This window comes from Thalassophryne amazonica, chromosome 5 (genome assembly GCF_902500255.1).
Source record: "Thalassophryne amazonica chromosome 5, fThaAma1.1, whole genome shotgun sequence".
Lineage (NCBI taxonomy): Eukaryota > Metazoa > Chordata > Actinopteri > Batrachoidiformes > Batrachoididae > Thalassophryne > Thalassophryne amazonica.
Genome location: NC_047107.1, coordinates 36,843,041 through 36,869,022, shown reverse-complemented (window position 1 = coordinate 36,869,022; position 25,982 = coordinate 36,843,041). Strand labels below are relative to the sequence as shown.

The 25,982-nt window shown below is 40.6% G+C and overlaps 1 protein-coding gene across 6 annotated transcripts in view; it reads right to left on the bottom strand.

Annotated features, from left to right (window-relative positions):
- Positions 1-25,982, bottom strand: part of trpm3 (transient receptor potential cation channel, subfamily M, member 3) — a 746,932-nt gene that overhangs the window by 124,215 nt on the left and 596,735 nt on the right. For all 6 annotated transcript variants that reach the window (XM_034170010.1, XM_034170014.1, XM_034170008.1 and 3 more), the window contains exons 9-12: positions 24,472-24,544; positions 15,454-15,554; positions 13,490-13,624; positions 13,239-13,289 (exon numbers count right to left, since the gene is read on the bottom strand). In XM_034170010.1, coding sequence (XP_034025901.1) covers positions 13,239-13,289; positions 13,490-13,624; positions 15,454-15,554; positions 24,472-24,544 — 360 coding nt within the window. The remainder of the gene's footprint in view (positions 1-13,238; positions 13,290-13,489; positions 13,625-15,453; positions 15,555-24,471; positions 24,545-25,982) is intronic.

The following is a 25,982-nucleotide window of genomic DNA, read 5'->3' as shown; positions in this document are numbered from 1 at the left end:
ATGGTACCCAGAAGTCCACCTTTACCTGACTCACTCATGACTCATCTTCAACTGCTTATCTGGGATTAGGTCGCAGGGGCAACAGCTCTAGCAGCGGACCCCAGACTTCTCTTTCCCAACCACCTCTGACTGGGGGATCCCGAGGCATTCCCAGGCAATTGTGGAGGTATAATCTGTCCACCTAGTCCTGGGTCTTCCCCAGGGTCTCCTCCCAGATGGACGTGCTTGTAATACCTCCCTAGGGAGGTGCCCAGGGGGCATCCTTACCAGATACCCGAACCACCTCAGCAGGCTCCTTTCAATGCGAAGGAGCAGTGGCACTTCTCCAAGCTCCCCACGGATGACTGACCTTCACCTACTTTTTTAAAAAATTGTCCTGTCATTGTCCTGCTGAAAGATGAACCATTGCCCCAGTCTGCGGTCAAGAGCGCTCTGGAGCAGGTTTTCATCCAGGATGTCTCTGTACATTGCTGCATTCATCTTTCCCTCAATCCTGACTAGTCTCCCAGTTCCTGCAGTTGAAAAGCATCCTCACAGCATGATGCTGCCACCACCATGCTTCACTGTAGGGATGGTGCCTGGTTTCCTCCAAACATGACGCCTGGTATTCATACCAAAGAGTTTAATCTTTGTCTCATCAGAGCAGAAAATTTTGTTTTTCATGGTCTGAGAGTCCTTCAAGTGCCTTTGGGCAAACTCCAGGTGGGCTGCCATGTGCCTTTTACTAAGGAGTGGCTTCCGTCTGGCCACTCTACCATACAGGTCTGATTGGTGGACTGCTGCAGAGATGGTTGTCCTTCTGGAAGGTTCTTCTCTCTCCACAGAGGAATGCTGGATCTCTAACAGATTGACCATTGTGTTCTTGGTCACCTCCTTGACTAAGGCCCTTCTCCTCTGATCGCTCAGTTTAGACGGGCGGTCAGCTCCAGGAAGAGTCCTGGTGGATCCAAACATCTTCCATTTCCGGATGATGGAGGCCACTGTGCTCATTGGGACCTTCAAAGCAGCAGAAATGTTTCTGTAGCCTTCCCCAGATTTGTGTCAACTGTGGGACTGTATATGTAGACAGGTGTGTGCCTTTCCAAATCATGTCCAGTCAACTTTATTTACCACAGGTAGACTCCATATAAGCTGTAGAAACATGTCAAGGATGATCAGTGGAAACAGGATGCACCTGAGCTTAATGTTGATCTTCATGACAAAGGCTGTGAATACTTATGTACATGTGATTTTTAGTTTTATTTTTAATAAATTTGCAAAAAAAAAAACAAAAAACCAACAAAAAAAATATTTTTCCACATTGCCATGCTGTGGCATTGTGTGTAGAATTTTTAGAACACACACACACACACACACACACACACACACACACACACACACACACACACAAAAAAGAATTTCATCCATTTTGGAAAAAGGCTTTAACATAACAAAATGTGGAAATATTCAAGTGCTGTGTATATGGAATAGACGTATTAGAGAGTCTTTCAACTCTTTTGAGATACTGTCCTTTGGGATTTTCATTTTAAATAGAGTGAAATTTTGATCAATGTTCTTCAAATTGATGTGACTGTGACTGATGCGTGCACAAACCTTTGGCCCTAAAGCAGGTGGAGGATAATAATTCAATTTACAGCTGGGTTTAGAGTTTTCAGCTTGGTTCTGTTGACCTGCAATTTGATTAGTCAGCTAATGATACAATATGAGACAATAACCCAGTGATTTAGGCTTTTGTCTGTTTTCAATAAGCAGCCCTTCCAGCCACATGAATCTGGATTGTATTGTTGCCTTTCTTTGACTACAAAACATTGTTCATTTGGTCTGCAGAAAAACCAATTCCTGCTTCGACCGCTGCAGCCAGCAAGCCGTCTGTGATTTTTCCCTCCCTATTTCGCAGCACACCTTTCAGCCACATAATGAATGGATCAGATTAAACCTGAGAGCTTCACTGACCCTTACAGCAAATATACAGTGGCGACACTATGGAAGAACCAGTGCCACTGTAACATCAAATATGAATCCCCCACTGACACAAACCCATGTCACCTGTGAAAATTGCATTACATGAGAACAATCGTGTTTTTAATGAATGATAAGGATATAAATGGGCATCAGTGGGACACCAGTAACTGAGCTCTAAATGAAGTCATTTCCAAATCTTAAAATTGCACTTAGGGAATTTGGCATTTTTTGATGACTAGCAACATGTATCAGTGGTGATAATATAGGGACCATTTACTGTGTGCTACTACCATAAACAAACAGATCAGAAATATCCTTGAAACACTGATGGGTGGTTGATATAACACAGAACATTAGAAAATATACGCAAAACTAGCTCTTATTCTTCAGACCTGTTGTACCAGCAGTTACAAAAGCAGGTCACAGATGTGATGTTATCACTGTATAGCAGTTCTTTCAGGGGTTTGGTTCCATGTCGTGTCTGTATATTTGTATAGTTTTGTCCCTCAGCGTCATTTTGTGAGTGTTTATGTCCTGGTTGGTTTTTCTCCCAAGTGTTCATGTACATGGGTGTGTGGGTGTGTGTGTGTGTGTTCTCCCCTGGCTGTCATTCATGTGGTGCCTCCTGGCAGTTTGTCCTTCGTCAGTACCTGTGATTAATCTGTTCCTCGCTTGTGATCCATCCTCTGTGTGAGTTGTCATTATGTTCTTCGCATCTTTGTGTTGTCATGTTCATCAGTCTTCTTTAGGTTTCAGTCGTTTTATCTTGTGTTCTCGCACCTGTTGTGTTCCATGTTGATTTTTGTACTTGGGTTCCTGGACTTAGTTTTGTTACGGTGCAGTTCTTTCTGTAGTGTGATTATTGAATGCCTTTTTTAATGTATTTGTTTCATGTCACTTTCAAATCAAATCAAATCAATTTTATTTATATAGCGCCAAATCACAACAACAGTTGCCCCAAGGCACTTTATATTGCAAGGCAAAAGCCATACAATAATTACAGAAAAACCCCAACGGTCAAAACGACCCCCTATGAGCAAGCACTTGGCGAAAGTGGGAAGGAAAAACTCCCTTTTAACAGGAAGAAACCTCCAGCAGAACCAGGCTCAGGGAGGGGCAGTCTTCTGCTGGGATTGGTTGGGGCTGAGGGGAGAGAATCAGGAAAAAGACATGCTGTGGAAGACAGCAGAGATCAATCACTAATGATTAAATGCAGAGTGGTGCATACAGAGCAAAAAGAGAAAGAAACACTCAGTGCATCATGGGAACCCCCCAGCAGTCTACGTCTATAGCAGCATAACTAATGGATGGTTCAGGGTCACCTGATGCAGCCCTAACTATAAGCTTTAGCAAAAAGGAAAGTTTTAAGCCTAATCTTAAAAGTAGAGAGGGTGTCTGTTTCCCTGATCCGAATTGGGAGCTGGTTCCACAGAAGAGGAGCCTGAAAGCTGAAGGCTCTGCCTCCCATTCTACTCTTAAAAACCCTAGGAACTACAAGTAAGCCTGCAGTCTGAGAGCGAAGCGCTCTATTGGGGTGATATGGTACTAAGAGGTCCCTAAGATAAGATGGGACCTGATTATTCAAAACCTTATAAGTAAGAAAAAGAATTTTAAATTCTATTCTAGAATTAACAGGAAGCCAATGAAGAGAGGCCAATATGGGTGAGATATGCTCTCTCCTTCTAGTCCCCGTCAGTACTCTAGCTGCAGCATTTTGAATTAACTGAAGGCTTTTCAAGGAACTTTTAGGACAACCTGATAATAATGAATTACAATAGTCCAGCCCAGAGGAAATAAATGCATGAATTAGTTTTTCAGCATCACTCTGAGACAAGACCTTTCTAATTTTAGAGATACTGCGCAAATGTAAAAAAGCAGTCCTACATATTTGCTTTATATGCACATTGAAGAACATATCCTGATCAAAAATGACTCAAAGATTTCTCACAGTATTACTACAGGTCAGGGTAATGCCATCCAGAGTAAGGATCTGGTTAGACACCATGTTTCTAAGATTTGTGGGGCCAAGTACAATAACTTCAGTTTTATCTGAATTTAAAAGCAGGAAATTAGAGGTCATCCATGTCTTTATGTCTGAAAGACATTCCTGCAGTTTAACTAATTGGTGTGTGTCCTCTGGCTTCATGGATAGATAAAGCTGGGTATCATCTGCGTAACAATGAAAATTTAAGCAATGCTTTCTAATAATACTGCCTAAGGGAAGCATGTATAAAGTGAATAAAATTGGTCCTAGCACAGAACCTTGTGGAACTCCATAATTAACCTTAGTCTGTGAAGAAGACTCCCCATTTACATGAACAAATTGTAATCTATTAGATGAATACGATTCAAACCACCGCAGCGCAGTGCCTTTAATACCTATGGCATGCTCTAATCTCTGTAATAAAATTTTATGGTCAACAGTATCAAAAGCAGCACTGAGGTCTAACAGGACAAGCACAGAGATGAGTCCACTGTCTGAGGCCATAAGAAGATCATTTGTAACCTTCACTAATGCTGTTTCTGTACTATGATGAATTCTGAAACCTGACTGAAACTCTTCAAATAGACCATTCCTCTGCAGATGATCAGTTAGCTGTTTTACAGCTACCCTTTCAAGAATTTTTGAGAGAAAAGGAAGGTTGGAGATTGGCCTATAATTAGCTAAGATAGCTGGGTCAAGTGATGGCTTTTTAAGTAATGGTTTAATTACTGCCACCTTAAAAGCCTGTGGTACATAGCCAACTAATAAAGATAGATTGATCATATTTAAGATCAAAGCATTAATTAATGGTAGGGCTTCAATGAGCAGCCTGGTAGGAATGGGGTCTAACAGACATGTTGATGGTTTGGATGAAGTAACTAAGGTTACATAACATGTAATGGACCCTGAATACAAGACAACCCCCTATCTGTGCTGGTGTGTAAAATCTTGTAAATGTATTTTCAATCAATCAATCAATCAATCAATTTTTTTTTTATATAGCGCCAAATCACAACAAACAGTTGCCCCAAGGCGCTTTATATTGTAAGGCAAGGCCATACAATAATGATGTAAAACCCCAACGGTCAAAACGACCCCCTGTGAGCAAGCACTTGGCTACAGTGGGAAGGAAAAACTCCCTTTTAACAGGAAGAAACCTCCAGCAGAACCAGGCTCAGGGAGGGGCAGTCTTCTGCTGGGACTGGTTGGGGCTGAGGGAGAGAACCAGGAAAAAGACATGCTGTGGAGGGGAGCAGAGATCAATCACTAATGATTAAATGCAGAGTGGTGCATACAGAGCAAAAAGAGAAAGAAACAGTGCATCATGGGAACCCCCCAGCAGTCTATGTCTATAACAGCATAACTAAGGGATGGTTCAGGGTCACCTGATCCAGCCCTAACTATAAGCTTTAGCAAAAAGGAAAGTTTTAAGCCTAATTTTAAAAGTAGAGAGGGTGTCTGTCTCCCTGATCTGAATTGGGAGCTGGTTCCACAGAAGAGGAGCCTGAAAGCTGAAGGCTCTGCCTCCCATTCTACTCTTACAAACCCTAGGAACTACAAGTAAGCCTGCAGTCTGAGAGCGAAGCCTTCTATTGGGGTGATATGGTACTACGAGGTCCCTAAGATAAGATGGGACCTGATTATTCAAAACCTTATAAGTAAGAAGAAGAATTTTAAATTCTATTCTAGAATTAACAGGAAGCCAATGAAGAGAGGCCAATATGGGTGAGATATGCTCTCTCCTTCTAGTCCCCGTTAGTACTCTAGCTGCAGCATTTTGAATTAATTGAAGGCTTTTTAGGGAACTTTTAGGACAACCTGATAATAATGAATTACAATAGTCCAGCCTAGAGGAAATAAATGCATGAATTAGTTTTTCAGCATCACTCTGAGACAAGACCTTTCTAATTTTAGAGATATTGCGTAAATGCAAAAAAGCAGTCCTACATATTTGTTTAATATGCGCTTTGAATGACATATCCTGATCAAAAATGACTCCAAGATTTCTCACAGTATTACTAGAGGTCAGGGTAATGCCATCCAGAGTAAGCATCTGGTTAGACACCATGTTTCTAAGATTTGTGGGGCCAAGTACAATAACTTCAGTTTTATCTGAGTTTAAAAGCAGGAAATTAGAGGTCATCCATGTCTTTATGTCTGTAAGACAATCCTGCAGTTTAGCTAATTGGTGTGTGTCCTCTGGCTTCATGGATAGATAAAGCTGGGTATCATCTGCGTAACAATGAAAATTTAAGCAATACCGTCTAATAATACTGCCTAAGGGAAGCATGTATAAAGTGAATAAAATTGGTCCTAGCACAGAACCTTGTGGAGCTCCATAATTAACTTTAGTCTGTGAAGAAGATTCCCCATTTACATGAACAAATTGTAATCTATTAGACAAATATGATTCAAACCACCGCAGCGCAGTGCCTTTAATACCTATGGCATGCTCTAATCTCTGTAATAAAATTTTATGGTCAACAGTATCAAAAGCAGCACTGAGGTCTAACAGAACAAGCACAGAGATGAGTCCACTGTCCGAGGCGATAAGAAGATCATTTGTAACCTTCACTAATGCTGTTTCTGTACTATGATGAATTCTAAAACCTGACTGAAACTCTTCAAATAGACCATTCCTCTGCAGATGATCAGTTAGCTGTTTTACAACTACCCTTTCAAGAATTTTTGAGAGAAAAGGAAGGTTGGAGATTGGCCTATAATTAGCTAAGATAGCTGGGTCAAGTGATGGCTTTTTAAGTAATGGTTTAATTACTGCCACCTTAAAAGCCTGTGGTACATAGCCAACTAACAAAGATAGATTGATCATATTTAAGATCGAAGCATTAAATAATGGTAGGGCTTCCTTGAGCAGCCTGGTAGGAATGGGGTCTAATAAACATGTTGATGGTTTGGATGAAGTAACTAATGAAAATAACTCAGACAGAACAATAGGAGAGAAAGAGTCTAACCAAATACCGGCATCACTGAAAGCTGCCAAAGATAACGATACGTCTTTGGGATGGTTATGAGTAATTTTTTCTCTAATAGTTAAAATTTTGTTAGCAAAGACAGTCATGAAGTCATTACTAGTTAAAGTTAATGGAATACTCAGCTCAATAGAGCTCTGACTCTTTGTCAGCCTGGCTACAGTGCTGAAAAGAAACCTGGGGTTGTTCTTATTTTCTTCAATTAGTGATGAGTAGAAAGATGTCCTAGCTTTATGGAGGGCTTTTTTATAGAGCAACAGACTCTTTTTCCAGGCTAAGTGAAGATCTTCTAAATTAGTGAGACGCCATTTCCTCTCCAACTTATGGGTTATCTGCTTTAAGCTACAAGTTTGTGAGTTATACCACGGAGTCAGGCATTTCTGATTTAAAGCTCTCTTTTTCAGAGGAGCTACAGCATCCAAAGTTGTCTTCAATGTGGATGTAAAACTATTGACGAGATACTCTATCTCACTTACAGAGTTTAGGTAGCTACTCTGCACTGTGTTGGTATATGGCATTAGAGAACATAAAGAAGGAATCATATCCTTAAACCTAGTTACAGCGCTTTCTGAAAGACTTCTAGTGTAATGAAACTTATTCCCTACTGCTGGGTAGTCCATCAGAGTAAATGTAAATGTTATTAAGAAATGATCAGACAGAAGGGAGTTTTCAGGGAATACTGTTAAGTCTTCTATTTCCATACCATAAGTCAGAACAAGATCTAAGATATGATTAAAGTGGTGGGTGGACTCATTTACATTTTGAGCAAAGCCAATAGAGTCTAATAATAGATTAAATGCAGTGTTGAGGCTGTCATTCTCAGCATCAGTGTGGATGTTAAAATCGCCCACTATAATTATCTTATCTGAGCTAAGCACTAAGTCAGACAAAAGGTCTGAAAATTCACAGAGAAACTCACAATAACGACCAGGTGGATGATAGATAATAACAAATAAAACTGGTTTTTGGGACTTCCAATTTGGATAGACAAGACTAAGAGTCAAGCTTTCAAATGAATTAAAGCTCTGTCTGGGTTTTTGATTAATTAATAAACTGGAATGGAAGATTGCTGCTAATCCTCCGCCCCGGCCCGTGCTACGAGCATTCTGACAGTTAGTGTGACTCGGGGGTGTTGACTCATTTAAACTAACATATTCATCCTGCTGTAACCAGGTTTCTGTAAGGCAGAATAAATCAATATGTTGATCAATTATTATATCATTTACCAACAGGGACTTAGAAGAGAGAGACCTAATGTTTAATAGACCACATTAACTGTTTTAGTCTGTGGTGCAGTTGAAGGTGCTATATTATTTTTTCTTTTTGAATTTTTATGCTTAAATAGATTTTTGCTGGTTATTGGTGGTCTGGGAGCAGACACCGTCTCTTCGGGGATGGGGTAATGAGGGGATGGCAGGGGGAGAGAAGCTGCAGAGAAGTGTGTAAGACTACAACTCTGCTTCCTGGTCCCAACCCTGGATAGTCACGGTTTGGAGGATTTAAGAAAACTGGCCAGATTTCTAGAAATGAGAGCTGCTCCATCCAAAGTGGGATGGATGCCGTCTCTCCTAACAAGACCAGGTTTTCCCCAGAAGCTTTGCCAATTATCTATGAAGCCCACCTCATTTTTTGGACACCACTCAGACAGCCAGCAATTCAAGGAGAACATGCGGCTAAACATGTCACTCCCGGTCCGATTGGGGAGGGGCCCAGAGAAAACTACAGAGTCCGACATTGTTTTTGCAAAGTTACACACCGATTCAATGTTAATTTTAGTGACCTTCGATTGGCGTAACCGGGTGTCATTACTGCCGACGTGAATTACAATCTTACCAAATTTACGCTTAGCCTTAGCCAGCAGTTTCAAATTTCCTTCAATGTCACCTGCTCTGGCCCCCGGAAGACAATTGACTATGGTTGCTGGTGTCGCTAACTTCACATTTCTCAAAACAGAGTCGCCAATAACCAGAGTTTGTTCCTCGGCGGGTGTGTCGCCGAGTGGGGAAAAACGGTTAGAAATGTGAACGGGTTGGTCGTGTACAGGGGGCTTTTGTTTAGAACTACGCTTCTTCCTCACAGTCACCCAGCCGGCCTGCTTTCCCGGCTGCTCGGGATCCGCTGGGGGGCAGCTAACAGCGGCTAAGCTACCTTGGTCCGCACCGACTACAGGGGCCTGGCTAGCTGTAGGATTTTCCAAGGTGCGGGGCCGAGTCTCCAATTCGCCCAGCCTGGCCTCCAAAGCTACGAATAAGCTACACTTATTACAAGTACCATTACTGCTAAAGGAGGCCGAGGAATAACTAAACATTTCACACCCAGAGCAGAGAAGTGCGGGAGAGACAGGAGAAGCCGCCATGCTAAACTGGCTAAGAGCTAGTAGCTGCGCTAAGCTAGCGGATTCCTAAAAACACACAAAGTGAATAATGTGTAAATAATTTAGAGGTGATTCAGCAGAGGGAGTGCTTTAGTTAAGGCACGTGAAGATTACACTGTGAAACAAATTGTTATCTAGTTATCTAGATCAGTCTAACTACGCAGATTAAACAGCTAACAGATACAGCAAAACACCGCTGTGCTCCAGAACAGGAAGTGATACAATACCGCAGTGAGAGCCAACCACCAGTAGAGGCCAGTAGAGCCAAAAGGGACTTTGACCTCTGTTTGCACTTTTACTCTTTTTGAGTTCCACGGTGGTTTTGGTGTCTTGTACTTGGGATTAAATTTTGGTTTTGTTACTTCCTCTGTATATTTTACTATCTTGCTATGTTTCATTTCCACCTACCTCTCAGTTTTCTGTTTTAGCTCATTTCTCCTTTTGGTTGGTTCTTGAACGTTGACCCCATCACACATCTGTCCTTCATTTTGGTTCATCAGCTGAGTCAATACTTAAGTCACACCTCTTCAATTCCTCACTGCTGGTCAGTTATTTTCCCGTTTGTTCATTCATGATCCACGTTCTGTCATCGTGTACCTGTGTGGTCAGCTGTATGTAAGTGTTCTTCTCACTGTCGGGTCTGTTGAGGAATTTTGGATTTCACATTTTTCACTTTGACTGTAGAAGAATTGTGGATTCTCACATCGTTTGTTTGTTCACTTTGTCTGTTGAGGGATTTTAGATTTTCACTTTGTTTGTTTGTTTTGTTCACTTTGACTGTTTGAGGATTTTGAATTTGCCTTCACCTGGAACGATTGTTCACTCTTGCAAAATCATTGTCACCTGGAGAAATAAACACCTGTTCTTTTGCACCAACCTCCTGTGTTTGCTGCCTTCATCCTGGGGTCCAACCCTCGTGCCTTAGTGGTCTTGCCCACAACCGTTTTCTTTTTAACTCACTTCAAAGCTGTTCCATTAACTCATTTATTAACTTCTGAAAGTATTGTTTTCAAAAAAGTATTTTTTTGCAAATGAAGCATAGGTCAAAGATGAACACAGCAATCACAGGATTGGCTGGTAACCATTTTATAATCTGACAGGTGTTGTGAAATATTGAACTTGTTCTTTATGTCCTCATAACTAAATGTTGAATAGAAAAAAATGGCAGCAACATGGGTACTTAACCTGCTGGATAGCAGTAAACTCTAAAGCATCACACACAACGAAGACACACAAACACCCGGCTATACAAAGACAATAACACACAGCTCTGCCAAAAGAATGTGGTGATGTTAAGCCGTGCATTAACGTGTTTGGCATGAGTGTGTGGAACTTTGTAATATGCTCTGGTTTTACTTAAACTGCACCACCTTCAGATCAGAGCTGTGTTTAAAGGGGAGGTAAAGAAGGGATTACAACAACAAACCTCTTTATTGGCTGCCAGAAGAGCATGTGGTCATCAGTGACACTTTAATTAATGAACATGTCTCAGTGGTAATGGGTGCGGTGCTGAACTCACTACTGTCACCATTAATTGGAATCCAACCATGTGCTGAATATTAAATTCTACTTAAATGTCTTATTGCCATGAAGGTGCAACAAGGAGATCTCAACAAGAGAACTTCCACAAGTTGGTTTCAGTATAATACAAGAAAATCCATTAAACCTAGGCTCAAACCTCCCATGGAAAGTCTGTCAAAATGTAACAGAACTTTCACAGCTTGTTTTTAAGAAAATCCTTCTCTGTTCCACTCCACCATGAAGTTGTATAACTGGTGATTCAACAGAAGCCAATCTTTGCTTTAGAAGGGTCATAGGTGTCATGGTGGCTTCTCTCATTCATCTCCTTCATGATGCCTGCTTCTTCAGTACCTACTCCAAACAGACTTACCATACTGTTTGCATTTCTTAATGATTGATGTAAATGAAGTCCAAGACATATTCAGTGACTTGTATCCATCTCCTAACTTGTCTTGAAGAAAACTGGCTGTAAAGGTGATGATTTAATCCTTGTATTTACAAACATGGTATCTATAATCATACAATCACATCATCTACTCAGCGAGCCACCACTACCACAGTGGTGGTATATGGAAGCAAAATGACAAAATTTATGTCACTCTCCAAAATACTTATGTACCTGACTGTAGAAAAGGCAAACACATGATTCCCATTCCATCCTTTTATCCATACATGCCCCCAAATTGAATATTTCCTATTCAAAATGCTTCAGAAAATGTTGTGGAAATCTGTGCATTAGACTTTCAGTTAATCCAGATTTTTTTCTTAAAATGAAAAGAAAAAAGGGCAGAGACCTTGACATCAGCAGTGTTTCATTGTTTGATTGGCTTCATCAGAATGCTTTATGAGACATCCTGAGAATTCTAGGATTCCTAATTTGTGGCTTGACATCATAGCTGTTCAACACACAGGTGCTGTGCAGTCTGTGACTTTTTTCAAGGGAATAATGGTGTCCATCAAAGATGTGTTTTGGATCCTACTCTTTTCCATGCTTGCAAGGACTGGGCATCGTGTAAGATCGTGGAGTCCAACAAGTTGAATACTCTTGTTGGTGAGGAAAGGTTCACTGTCTTGACTTTTCAGTCAGTGAATGCCCTGACTGCAGTATTTAAGATGTTGATTGAGAAGTTGGACTGTCTACCTTTCCAGTTGTCCTGGATCAAGACTCAGATACAGTGGCTTCCTGGACTGACCATCAAAACTCAATATGATCATCACTGGTACAAGGTGTCTCAAGAGCATCCTTGAGTTTTAAGGTATGTTGGCTAAAGCTTTGCTTAGGGAGACTCCAATGAGGCGTACAACTTGTATTACCAGGGAATGTCGGCAAAGTTTTAGCCATGTGGAGAGACTCCTCAAGAATTAGCTGCTATCCATTTGCTCTGAGTTGAGGACCCCAGCAAATGGAAAAGGACAAGGGAGCGCCCATATTTCACTTGACTGAGGCAGACAGATGGCTACTGTCAGGTGGTGGGAATGGTCAGGTTGTCTGCTTGGGTTTTACCAGCCATGACCTAGGGCAGTTCCATAAATACTGGATCCAGTGAAATGCGGTATTGGTGCATGCTCCTAGACCTGTTCTGACCTCATCTGACATAAAAGTCACATTTAAAAAAATGTGTCAATGACCCTAAAACTACACATTCTCACTCCTAACTTGTCACGTATTTGCGCTTGGTCAGTGCCCCTTTGTATTACTATGTGACAAGTTAGCTAGCTTCCTTGTGTAATTTTGTGATGCACAGGGAAACACATTTTTTTTTAAAGCAGCATCTTTTCTCTCTGTCAACACAAAAAACTATCTGCTTCACATCATCAGAGAACATTCATCAATGTTTGGGTTGTTGTTATGGTCAAGGTTAAGATTAGGGTTTCTCCATACATCATTAAATAACACAAAAAGGGGCTCCGCAACCTGTCACATGTTGAAGCTTGGACAAAAACAAACAACAACAACAAAAACCGTTTTCCATCAAATTGTGACAAGGTGGGAGTGAGAATGTGTTGACTGAAATGAAAACATACTGACTTGTCACTGGCTTCTTCATATGCCTCACAGCTGTTCCACTGTGGTCCCAGATCACTTTAATTCACAATGTGCAGATAAATCAATGTTTAATCAATGTAGTATTTGTTTATCATGGCAGTGTGTCTGAGAGAAAGAACAAAGTAAACTGCTGAAGAGCCATGGCGGCCATGAAAGTCATGCATAGCTCTACACAGCCACTGCAGCCTGCAGTAACTAAAAGAGAAAAGCCAATCTAGGTACTAACAACACACACTGTACCAAAGCACCACAGACTCTATGGAGTTGAACATCTCTCCTTATAGGTGCACAGTCAAGCTGACATTCTCAAATGATGTGCCTGCGCAGCCGTAGTGCTAAAGCAACTAACGATGGTCATACCTTTTTGACATCTCTGACAAGGTGGTAGAGCGTGTTGGATGGGCCGTGTCTCTGTTGGGTAAGAAAGCAAATAAAGCATAAAAAATATCATTACAATCACCAATATATAAAATCCTCATTGAATACTTTTAAGTATGCAGTAATTATGGTCATGAAAAATCATTCATCACTTTTCTCTGAAACTGTCGATCCCAAGTGCATTGTCCTTATGATGTCAAATCAGATCAGACTAAACTTTTGCAAATTATTACCGTGTTATACAGCTCCTCTAGTCTTGATAAGGTGAGGAAACGGTGCATGCTGACTCCATTTTCAATCAGAAGCTTGACAAAGTCCACTCTGTCCAATACTAAGGCATCAAGCATTGCCTGCTCCAAGGAACCAACCTGTAAATGACACAGGGCAAAAACAGGCATTAAACAGTAATGGTATACTGCAAGGTATGTTTTTAACTTATATTGTGTTGTTGCTATAAGACTTTATCCGGAATAAGTTATGCAATCAAAACAAGTGTATTTACTGTTTGTAAAATAATTTCTGTTTTTAAACTCAATGTGACTCATGAGCCAGTCATCAATTTTGATCTAATCGGTACCACTTAAGATGACGAAATGATACTTAGAATCCAGCCTCAGTGTACCATGGCCTACACAAAAATGTAATACAGCCATCTCATGTCTATACCTGCCCGCAGTAGCGGGCGGGTATTGGGATACCTGCCCGCTGTGCATAAAGTGATGACGTCATAGCATGCACAACCCAAGAACTGTCCGCAGACGATAACATGAAAAGGCGAGAAGTGTGTGTTGGGTGTGTTGGTGTTATGTATGCGTTTGTTCGGTGTCGTGCGTTTTGAAATGACATTAAATATTGTTAATGTGATTCCATGTGTTGTGTATCTCAGTAAGTGATAATAATGCAAATAAGATGCTTTTGTAGGGCGGTGTGCATTTTCTGATTCCCTCCGTTCATGCCCAGTCACCCGCAATGACAGATATTTGCCTGAGTTAGACGAGGGCAAATATCTGTCATTGCGGGTGACTGGGCATGGATGTCAGGCCTCTGAAAATGCACACCGCCCTACAAAAGCATCTTATTGTATTATTATTTGTCTGATCATAACAATTCCAAAAAGGTATAGTTTGGACTATCTATGACTGAGTGTTCTAGAGTTATGGGGTAAAACAGCAAAAATGGTAACAAAGGTTAGTTTCAGTTTGTACAGGGGTCAAAACTTAAAGTTGGTCCAATTTCAGTAAAAATTATTATTAAGAATTATTTTACTTTACAGCTAATGCCAACCCCCATGCCACAGGTGGCTCTGAGGCATAGCAGTTGGACAACAAATGTATAGTCTGGGGTTTGATTCTGGGATGTGCTTTGGCTTACCCATCTGTGTCTTTGGGTAAGGCACTTCATCTGCATTGTCCTAGACCGTCCAGCTGTAAATGGGTACCAGTGTAACAGTATATCTTCCCACCCCCTGCATAGCAAGTCTGTTGCAGTATTATCACACATTTCATCCTCCATTCAGAATTGTCTGACCCCTTTTTTTGTGTACATTCTCTCAATTCACATCTATAATTTCTTCCCTGCTCACAGGTCTTTGTCTGAGGGAGTAATCTGTGTTGAACTGTTACCTCACACAGGGGGAGTCACAGACTCTCATCCGCTTCATGCTACAGAATGTGGAGATAGAGCGGACAAATGGGCTTCAAACATACATTTACTTCTCATGCTGATTCTTGCCACAGGGCCACTTGAGTTGTGTTGTTTTGGATGACCAACCTATAGACCATGGTTTGATTCCATGTGTGTGTTTCAGGACTTGGCTGCATAATTTACCTGGAATGGACTGGTTTTCCATCCAGGAGAATTTGTAGGCTGTTACACGCTTCATGCAGTAGTATTCAAGGATAAGCACTGGCACAGTGAGCCTCATGGTCGGTGTAGGACTTGATTCAAACGTAATGCCTTTTGAGTTGGATATATTGCATGTAATTACACTAATCTCAGGTAGTCTGTATGTCAAATTGGCCTTGAGTAAGTCACTAAACCCCAAATTACTCTGCCACATCCCACAGTATTAAATCTAAAGCCAGTTCAGCAGTTTGCCTTACGAAGTCTCCCCACAGAGTTCATAGCAGGATTGGTTGCAGAATCAAAACAGTTTGGGCAAATATATGTTCTAATTTACATGGTGCGTATTTCTTACAGGCCACTGCTGTCCGTAGATAAAGATCTGGCTGCGGGCAATGTCCACTCTGTTCCAAGCTAGAGCCAAACTCAGCTGGTCAGGAGCCGACGCGTTGGCACCTGCAGGAGGGAATGAGTAAGTTCAGGTACAGCATTTTCAATATGAAGACTCCTTTAATGCTTCATAGTAAGTCCCTTTGGCTTCTCCTTTCTTTTCACAGCAAATCCAAGGTGGCGCTGCATGTTAACTTCACACAAACTGAGCAAATATCCACAAAAAACTGCAATTATTCGATAGACCACATAGGAAATTACCACCATCTCCAAGCAAAATTTAAGCCCTAAATGATTTGTTTTACAGAGCCGTATTTGGACCCCGTTTTGCTCTGTGAGAAAAGCCAAACAAGCTGAGCTCAACAACATAATATATAACACTGTAATATGATATGCATGTAGACGAGGCTATTCGTGAGCTGCACACCTCCATAAATTCTCACAACACTTTGAGGTAAAAGCCTGTAATGCGTCACAGAAACTTAATGATGTGAACTGTTGACAAGCTGCAGAGCTCTTAAATCAGAACGTCAGCAGACATATGTGCATATTTAAGGGACATGGACTTTATGGAATCAAAAGCTGTGGTTTTATGTCCGCCGTCTTGGAGGGAGACATGCCGACAGTAGTTTATGGCCTCTATTGTGAACACATTAACTACCTCAGACAGCAGAGCATCAATTACAGGAGACTGTCCACTGTTATATTCTTGTGAGTTTAGCTGCAGGTTCTGTCCTGCTTCACTCACTCTCACACACACAGAATCACAGTTGCTCCTTTATTTTTCCTATTCTTGCTCCTGCCTCTGCTGTGCTTTGCCGAGCTTCAGGCAGTCGCTTCGTTTTCTCAGGGAAGGAGGCTAATCTGTTGCTTTTAAAAAAAGCTTTCAGGCAGGATGTGAGTGATTTCATTTTACAGTAAAAGCTTTAACACGTCTCATTCACTCAGCCGCCGAATGAGAGCTGAATGTAAAATGACCCTGACGCTGTTTACCTCAAAGCATTTTTGTCCATTCTCATCTAAATGCCATTCCTAGCACAATTTGAAGCAGCAAAATGAATTAAAAAGGACAGATAGTACAAAGAAATTAAAGTCGATTAGATGACAGCAGCAGAATAAGAGGGAGACATAGGCTGCTCGGTTTGGAATGCACGTTACCAAGTACTGGGTACCCATGCAAAAAAAAAAAAAGTTTAAACAGTTTTGAGTTTCACTTCTGTATTTTGGTTACTGAATATGATAAATCTTTATTGTTGTACATATGGTGTAAGGGCCCTATCTTGATGATCTATGGTGCATGGTCGACACACTCTACATAACGCAAGTGCATTTGGGGTGCATACAAATTGGTACTCGCACTCAGTGCATCCAAATTGGTATTCAGCACAAAGAGTTTAGATTGTTCCATCCATCCATCCATCCATCCACGTATTGCATTTTACAGGGTACATGCCTAAGCATGTACCCTGTAAAATAGCACAAACACCATAGCCCTTGCAAAAAATGTACTCGTATATGCTGATTTACTAATGTAGCGTATACTGAGGATTGGGTCTTAGGGTTTGTCCATCCGAGTGTGCAAAATTGTGGGCAGGCATATGTAAATAGGTGAGGTTTGCACACCCAACAGGACTTATCAAAAGGAAATTTAGTGGCTGCTCATAGCATCTGTATTTTACATGTTTAAAACCTTCCTGTTAACTTATTCTGCTGGACAAACTGTTGCTCCAGCAGCAAAGAGGCTTCTGCTCCACAAAGGCAGACAAAAAAAAAAAAACTAGAAGCACTTGGAGCGTAAACCTCCGCCAAGGCCATAGGGTCATTGACGTCACATGGAATACCCTTTGGCAAAGAGACTTATTCCACGTCATTTCACACACCTACCGTCATGTTTCAGATTCAGTGGTTAAACCCTTAGATCTTCAGCAAATGTATTTATAAAGAGAAACTGCATGAACTACACCACTTTTTTTTATTTTCTAATAACAAATTTATTCAATGAGGAGAAACAAATACTAAATTATTGTTGTGTCATAACTTAATTTTTATTCAGCCTTTGTGACCCGTCTTCATGAGGTTAGATGCAAAAATTTTGAAACTGGCCCTATCCTGCAATGATAAAGAATCCTTAAAAATTACTGGCTCTGGATCATGATCATTACCAAAATTTAATGACTTCTAAGTTAGGCCAAGATACACCCCTGGTAAAAATGTTATTGAAATCCATTGAGGATTTTTTGAGTAATCCTGCTAACAAAACAACCAACCAACCAACCAACCAACAAACAAATGGACAGAACCGAAAACGTAACCTCCTTGGCGGAGGTAAAAAAAAAAAAAAAATCATTGTACCCCATGACCCTTAACTGGAATAAGTGGGTATGAAAAATTAATGAATGAATCATTCATTGTAAATGTCAGACATAGGTGGGCACAGCTAACCAAAAAGTTAGCTTCGATAGCCGTTAATCCGTGAACTTAGTTAGCTTTTATAAAGCTAAACAGATAAACACCTAAAAAAATTAGCGGAAGTTACATACAAAAGCTAAACCGATCACTTTCAGTATTAACTTCAGTGCAATGGCAGCTACTGACACAACAACAAGTCAGTGCTTCTGTCTCAGGTCAGGATTCTCTCAGCAAACGAGACCTGTGACCCAGAGATACAGGAAAGAGAAGAGAGAAAGGAAGAAAAGAGGGAAAAAATACTTTTAACACCATACTGACTTGCTGGTGTATCACTGAAGTCATGCACAGTCAGATAGTTTTGACTTATGGTTAAAATTTTCAACAAACTAATTCCAGACAAGTTTTTGAAATTAACATCACGTCTGTTGTTTTACAAAGTGAAAATATCAGCTATAAGTTTTAGTTTTAAAGTAATGCACTAATTTTGAAGGTTTTAGAGTTTAGACACACATACCACAATGCATTATGGGAACATTAGTTTCCTGACGTCAGTGGTTAGTCGGTATGCAAGTTATGGAAACGTGGTGGGTTTTACAAATAAATCTGTATTTGTAAATATGTCATTTTTTTCATTTGTAAAAAAAGGCAATTTCAAAACTGAAAATTCTGTTTGATAAGTGATTCAACACTTAGCGAACGCATGGCATGAACATGTGCCATGAACACTGCCATCTACTGGCCAGTAGATGGCAGTGTGCTACTAATGGGGGAGGTGATGGTCTAGTGGTTAAGGTGTTGGGCTTGAGTCCAGAAGATCATGGGTTGAAATCCCTGCCTGACTGGAAAATCACTCAGGGCCCTTGGGCAAGGCCTTTAATCCCCTATTGCTCCCGGTGTGTAGTGAGCGCCTTGTATGGCAGCACCCTGACATCGGGGTGAATGTGAGGCATAATTGTAAAGCACTTTGAGCGTCTGATGCAGATGGAAAAGCGCTATATAAATGCAGTCCATTTACCATTTACCATTTAATCGAAAGTATGGAACCGTGGATACTCAGTGTGTGTATTGGACCATGGAAAGCAGCCAACTAGGAGTTCAGCAGAGGATGAAAAACATTAATGTCTGCATTTAATTGCTATGTTTGCACTTTGCATGTTGCTTTTTACTTTTGGTCATTTTTTTTCTTTCATTCAGCACCCCTGTTGTTAAGTGACAAGGGCTGCTTAGCATAAAAGTTTTGCCTGCAGAGAGACTGTAGGCTGAGAGAGCTAGCACCCGCTGAACTAACATGAGCACGCTCTTTGGAAGTCACACAACGTCAATTGTTTATTTGGGTTTTCAGATTCATTTTGGCTTTCTGTCCTCGACTGAAAACACTGGTACAATCTTTGATAAAAGACATGTCCTTCAAGAATCACTTAGTCATCAGTGCAAATCTTTGTGTTTTCATTCTCACTCTTTCATTTGTAATTGCTGTTGTGATTCCACAGTTTTATACAGCGCCAAAGCAGCTTATGTACATATCACAAGCATTTAGTTAAAGTATATCTTAGGCAACAGAAGGATCCCAGACCTGCAGCTGGACTCTCTGATCGTTGTGTGCTTGCTCCTACTGCCTTTTCTGTTGTTTTGGCTAATTCAAGTACATAATAATATGAACAAGAGCAATCAGAGATTTCTGACATCCGCTAATTCAGATCCAGATCACCTCCAAAATTCAGTGGAGTCTTCCATGCCCTGTTATCTACCTGTGGTGCAAATTTGGTGAGAATCTGTGAAATAGTTTTGAAGTAATCTTTCAAAGCCTAACTAAAGTGAAACTTGTTCCAGAATCCGGATCCGGATCACCTCCAAAATTTAATGGGGTCTTCCATGGTCTAATATCTATCTGTGGTGTAGATAGATAGATAGATGGTGTAGTTTTGACGTAATCTTGCTAACAGACAGACAGACAGACAAATAAATAAATGCAGATGATTTTATTACGTTCTTGACCGACATAAATATAACACCATGATGAAATACCCTCGGCCATATGAGTATAAAAATAGGAAAGAGAATGTGATTTTTTTAACCTCTATATGTCAAGGTCAGCCATCTTTGAACTTGTCCAAGGTGTGAATTTGAAGACCCGTGCAGTCATAGGACAGGACCTATGCTGAGCACAAATGGACGGACGGGAAAAAATGTGTTCTTCTTTGGTGACTGTGTTTGCAAACCATGAAAACATTAATACCAGTGCAGACTTCTAACTTCCATCAAAGGAGTGTGCATCACAGCACAAATACCATGTATAGCTTCTTTCTGTTGTTATTGGTTATGTTGGATTTATTTTGAGGTTAGAGAGGGGGGGGTTTTTTGTTTGTTTTTTGTCAGTTCTTCAGATCTGCTTTGGTTTTGTTGCAATGGTCTTGTTTTCCTTTGCGTAAGAGTGGTCATTTTATAAAAATTTTTCATTATGTATTTTGTTAGCGCTGTTGCCTCACAGCAAGAAGTTTGTTGGATCGCCTCCCACATGGGGACTTTCTGTGTGGAGTTTGCATGTTCTCCCTGTGTTCGTGTGAGTTCCCTCCGGGTGCTCTGGTGAAATGGAAACTTTAAAACTGACAGTAGGTGTGCATGCGGGTGTGAATGTGTTTGTCTATATGTGCCCCTGTGATAGACTGGCATCCTGTCCAGAGTGTACCTTGCCTCATGCACCCCTGTGAACTCTAAAAAAACTACCTTTTATGCTGCACCACACCTGGCTTTCACTGGTGTCAGCATCAAGTGTTAACTTGCGCCTGGTCAGATGACCATGTTACTTCACACTTAACCAAACTGGTACCACACAGTGCCGCACTCATGCACAAATCCCCAGCGAGTCCCTGTGGTGACAGCTCTGATCAGAAAAATAATTCACTTTCACTTTTCACTGTGCGTGTTCTTGCAAATGGTGGGCACAGTTCCGCTAATCTGCTAACCGCTAATTAGCAAAGCTAACATTTTTTGTTAGCGGATTAGCTTTTCAGCTAACTTTGAAAACCATCATCAGACCAATTAGCTTCTGCTAAATTTAGTTCCACTGACGTTCAGTCCACTAACATTTCTTTTGCTGGTAAAGTGAGTAAATGTAACGTTTAAAAACGTTTGTAAACCCCATAATCATACTTGTTAGTTCCTACAGAGCTAGCTACTTCCAGTTCACAGGTCAAAGAACACAAGCGCTGGTGAGAAGACAAGTAGTTACAATGTTGACAAAAACGGTATGTAAGCATCTCAAAAGTCAGTATTTTTATTTATTTATTTTTCGTGCACTTTTGTGTTTGCAAACGCAATATGGGTGAGCTGTAGCTCCATGAATGGTTTATAAATACGAGGGCTGTCCATAAAGTATAGGTCCTTTTTATTTTTTTCAAAAACTATATGGATTTCATTCATATGTTTTTACGTCAGACATGCTTGAACCCTCGTGCGCATGCGTGAGTTTTTCCACGCCTGTCGGTGACGTCATTCGCCTGTGAGCACTCCTTGTGGGAGGAGTCGTCCAGCCCCTCGTCGGAATTCCTTTGTCTGAGAAGTTGCTGAGAGACTGGCGCTTTGTTTGATCAAAATTTTTTCTAAACCTGTGAGACACATCGAAGTGGACATGGTTCGAAAAATTAAGCTGGTTTTCAGTGAAAATTTTAACAGCTGATGAGAGATTTTGAGGTGATTCTGTCACTTTAAGGACTTTTCACGGTGCGAGACGTCACTCATCGCTCTCAGACGGCGTCATCAGCCTGTTCAAGCTGAAAACCTCCACATTTCAGGCTCTATTAATCCAGGACGTCGTGAGAGAACAGAGAAGTTTCAGAAGAATTCGGTTTCAGCATTTTATCCGGATATTCCACTGTTAAAGGATATTTTTTTAATAAAAGACGTGCGGACGGGTCCGCGCGGCGGCACAGGAAAAACACCTCCGTGTTGATAACCATTTGTTAAAATCCAGTTGGCTTTTGATGGCTTTCAGTGGAGTGAGTATATGAGAAATTGTTTATCAGCTGGAGATGTTCCAACTTGTCCTCAAGGCTTCCAACAGAGGTGTTTTTCCTGTGGCGGAGCGTCGCGGCGGCTGCGAGCCGACGCTGTAATCCGCCCGCACGTCTTTCATTAAAAAAATCTCCTTTAACAGTGGAATATCCGGATAAAATGCTGAAACCGACTTCTTCTGAAACTTCTCTGTTCTCTCACGACGTCCTGGATCAATAGAGCCTGAAATGTGGAGGTTTTAAGCTTGAAACAGGCTGATGACGCCGCCTGAGAGCGCTGAGCGATGTCTCGCTCCGTGAAAAGTCCTTAAAGCGACAGAATCACCTCAAAATCTCTCATCAGCTGTTAAAATTTTCACTGAAGACCAGCTTAATTTTTCGAACCATGTCCACTTCGATGTATCTCACAGGTTTAGAAAAAAATTTTGATCAAACAAAGCGCCAGTCTCTCAGCAACTTCTCAGACAAAGGAATTCCGACGAGGGGCTGGACGACTCCTCCCACAAGGAGTGCTCACAGGCGAATGACGTCACCGACAGGCGTGGAAAAACTCACGCATGCGCACGAGGGTTCAAGCATGTCTGACGTAAAAACATATGAATGAAATCCATATAGTTTTTGAAAAAAAATAAAAAGGACCTATACTTTACGGACAGACCTCATATATAATACAGAAATTAACCGTGATGTCTAATGCTGTAATTTACTGCTTTTGATAAATATGATGACAGTGTTTGTGGTTTTATTTTATATTTATTTATTTTTCATGTGTTCCTTTTGTGTTTGTGATCGCCTTTGAAATTACCCAGCAGCCCGTGCAGCGCTTAACCTTGAAACTGGCTTATCAGTAGCTGACCGTGTACCGAGTCAATATTAAAAGTTAACGGTTAGCGGTAACTTCCGCTAATTTTTTTAGCAATTTATTGGTTTAGCATTATAAAAGTTAACTTTTCAGTTAGCGGATTAATAGTTATCAAAGCTAACTTTTCGGTTAGCTGGGCCCACCACTGGTTCTTGCTAGTGGGTTTAGTCTCCTGCTTAAACCTAAGTGGTGGTTTTCAGACCCAGCACCCATGTTGTGTAAATCACAAATCAAAATAGGTTATGCACGGTTATGATGTGTTGGTATTGTCTGGCAGCAGAACACGTTACCACAATAGACCAGCAAAAACATGGTCTTAAGTTGAGCTCAGTGTATTTTTGATACTAAAAGAGTGCAACACTCAGCCATAGCATGCATACGTAAGCTAGCTCACCTTGCATGTCCACCCTGCTTAGACAGAAAATGGAACTGAATTGAAAACAACTATGAAATTAAAGTAAATACACATGAAAAAGACAAATGTTCACCTTTTTGTTTCATTGCTTCACCTCAGGGAGCATTGGTTTCCATTTTTTAACTGCTTTTTTAACATGCAGACAGGTTGACATAGGTCCATTAATTAACTTTCTTAATACCAGAGCAATGTGTACCTGCCAGGTTCCCAGCTTAAAGAATATGACAGATGCCACTCTTTGGTTTTATCCCATAAATAATTAAGTTAACATGTCATTATTTAAGTTTTACTGTGTCCTGATTTGACCATGTCCTCAATGCATAGTTTTTGAACATGTCAAAAAATAGGACTACATCCTCCAAGACAACAGATGACACACCACACCCTTAACAGTGTCTACTGAGTTTCTAATAAGTTGTACAGGTTCTTTTTGTGTTCTTCCAGTGTTTTTTTTTTTTTTTTTAATGGATGTTGTGGAAATGTGGCTGAGTATGATGGGAGTTTAAACTGTGAATATGAGTGGACTATACCCCAAAAAGATATTTATTATGCATGGTAGACTATATTACACATCATCAAGATCTAGTTCTGAGTTGGCTGAATGCAGTTTTTAACTGTCAGAGAACCAACTTCAACCACATCAACCAGATGTTAATAGCATTTGGAATTGTTTCATTTTTCTTCAGGGAAAATCTGCATACATATCTGGGGATAAGAGGAAGTAATGGTAGTTATTTGATTGTGTGAAATAGAAAAGTGAGACTTTTTCATACATTTTGGATTCATCTGGATACAGGCAGTCTGAATGCAGTGTCCCTTGAGTTGCAAATTGGAGAAGATACTGAACTTAAATGGAGGGCAAAAAGTCTTGATGTGAGCAGCCTAGAGGTGATAGAGTGGGAGTTCTTACAACATCTCCCTTCCTGTGGTGGAATGTGCAGAGCTTTGGGGGTCTGCTCTAAATACCACCTCTGGTAATTTAGCCTTGCAAGCTCAAAAAATGTAAATTAATATAGTGTGATGTTCAGCATAATGCGATAACACAGGGCTTGGTTTTACACTTCAGGTATACTTTCATTAGGAAAGTGTACACCAATTTCTCTTTTTCAAACAGAACTCTCTCAAGTGTATAATGATAACAATCTATTGTTTTTTTTTCTATGCGTGCTGACCTTTAAAAATGTCTAAGTAAAACCAGTGTGCTTTTATTGAAAATACTGTACGTAAAGCACACAAGAAATGATGCTTCGTTTACGAAGAGCAGCTTGTAGACAAAGTAATACCCACCTTTAAGTAATGCAGTGAGGATGGCAAGGTCAATGTCTTGGTGATCCTCTGACCCCATGCGGAAAACTGTTATCTGAGAGAAAGGGAGAGAGTGAGAGAGAAAAAGAGACAGCAACCGGTGAAGCAGGATAACTTAATATAAACTGAACTGCTGGAAAGTGACTTCACTCTTGAGAACCAACTTCAAGCACATCACCAGATGTTAGGAAAACAGGACGTATGGCTGTAATGTGATATGTAATTGACCCAGAGCACCACTAAACTCTCATACAACCCCTGGCAAAAATTATGGAATCACCGGCCTCGAAGGATGTTTATTCAGTTGTTTAATTTTGTAGACAAAAAGCAGATCACAGACATGACACAAAACTGAAGTCATTTCAAATGGCAACTTTCTGGCTTTAAGAAACACTATAAGAAATCAAGAAAAAAAAAATGTGGCAGTCAGTAATGGTTACTTTTTTAGACCAAGCAGAGGGAAAAAAATATAGAATCACTCAATTCTGAGGAAAAAATTATGGAATCATGAAAAACAAAAGAACGCTCCAACACATCACTAGTATTTTGTTGCACCACTTCTGGCTTTTATAACAGCTTGCAGTCTCTGAGGCATGGACTTAATGAGTGACAAACAGTACTCTTCATCAATCTGGCTCCAACTTTCTCTGATTGCTGTTGCCAGATCAGCTTTGCAGGTTGGAGCCTTGTCATGGACCATTTTCTTCAACTTCCACCAAAGATTTTCAATTGGATTAAGATCCGGACTATTTGCAGGCCATGACATTGACCCTATGTGTCTTTTTGCAAAGAATGTTTTCACAGTTTTTGCTCTATGGCAAGATGCATTATCATCTTGAAAAATGATTTAATCATCCCCAAACATCCTTTCAATTGATGGGATAAGAAAAGTGGCCAAAATATCAACGTAAACTTGTGCATTTATTGATGATGTAATGACAGCCATCTCCCCAGTGCCTTTACCTGACATGCAGCCCCATATCATCAATGACTGTGGAAATTTACATGTTCTCTTCAGGCAGTCATCTTTATAAATCTCATTGGAACGGCACCAAACAAAAGTTCCAGCATCATCACCTTGCCCAATGCAGATTCGAGATTCATCACTGAATACGACTTTCATCCAGTCATCCACAGTCCACAATTGCTTTTCCTTAGCCCATTGTAACCTTGTTTTTTTCTGTTTAGGTGTTAATGATGGCTTTCGTTTAGTTTTTCTGTATGTAAATCCCATTTCCTTTAGGCGGTTTCTTACAGTTCCGTCACAGACGTTGACTCCAGTTTCCTCCCATTCGTTCCTCATTTGTTTTGTTGTGCATTTTCGATTTTTGAGACATATTGCTTTAAGTTTTCTGTCTTGACGCTTTGATGTTTTCCTTGGTCTACCAGTATGTTTGCCTTTAACAACCTTCCCATGTTGTTTGTATTTGGTCCAGAGTTTAGACACAGCTGACTGTGAACAACCAACATCTTTGCAACATTGTGTGATAATT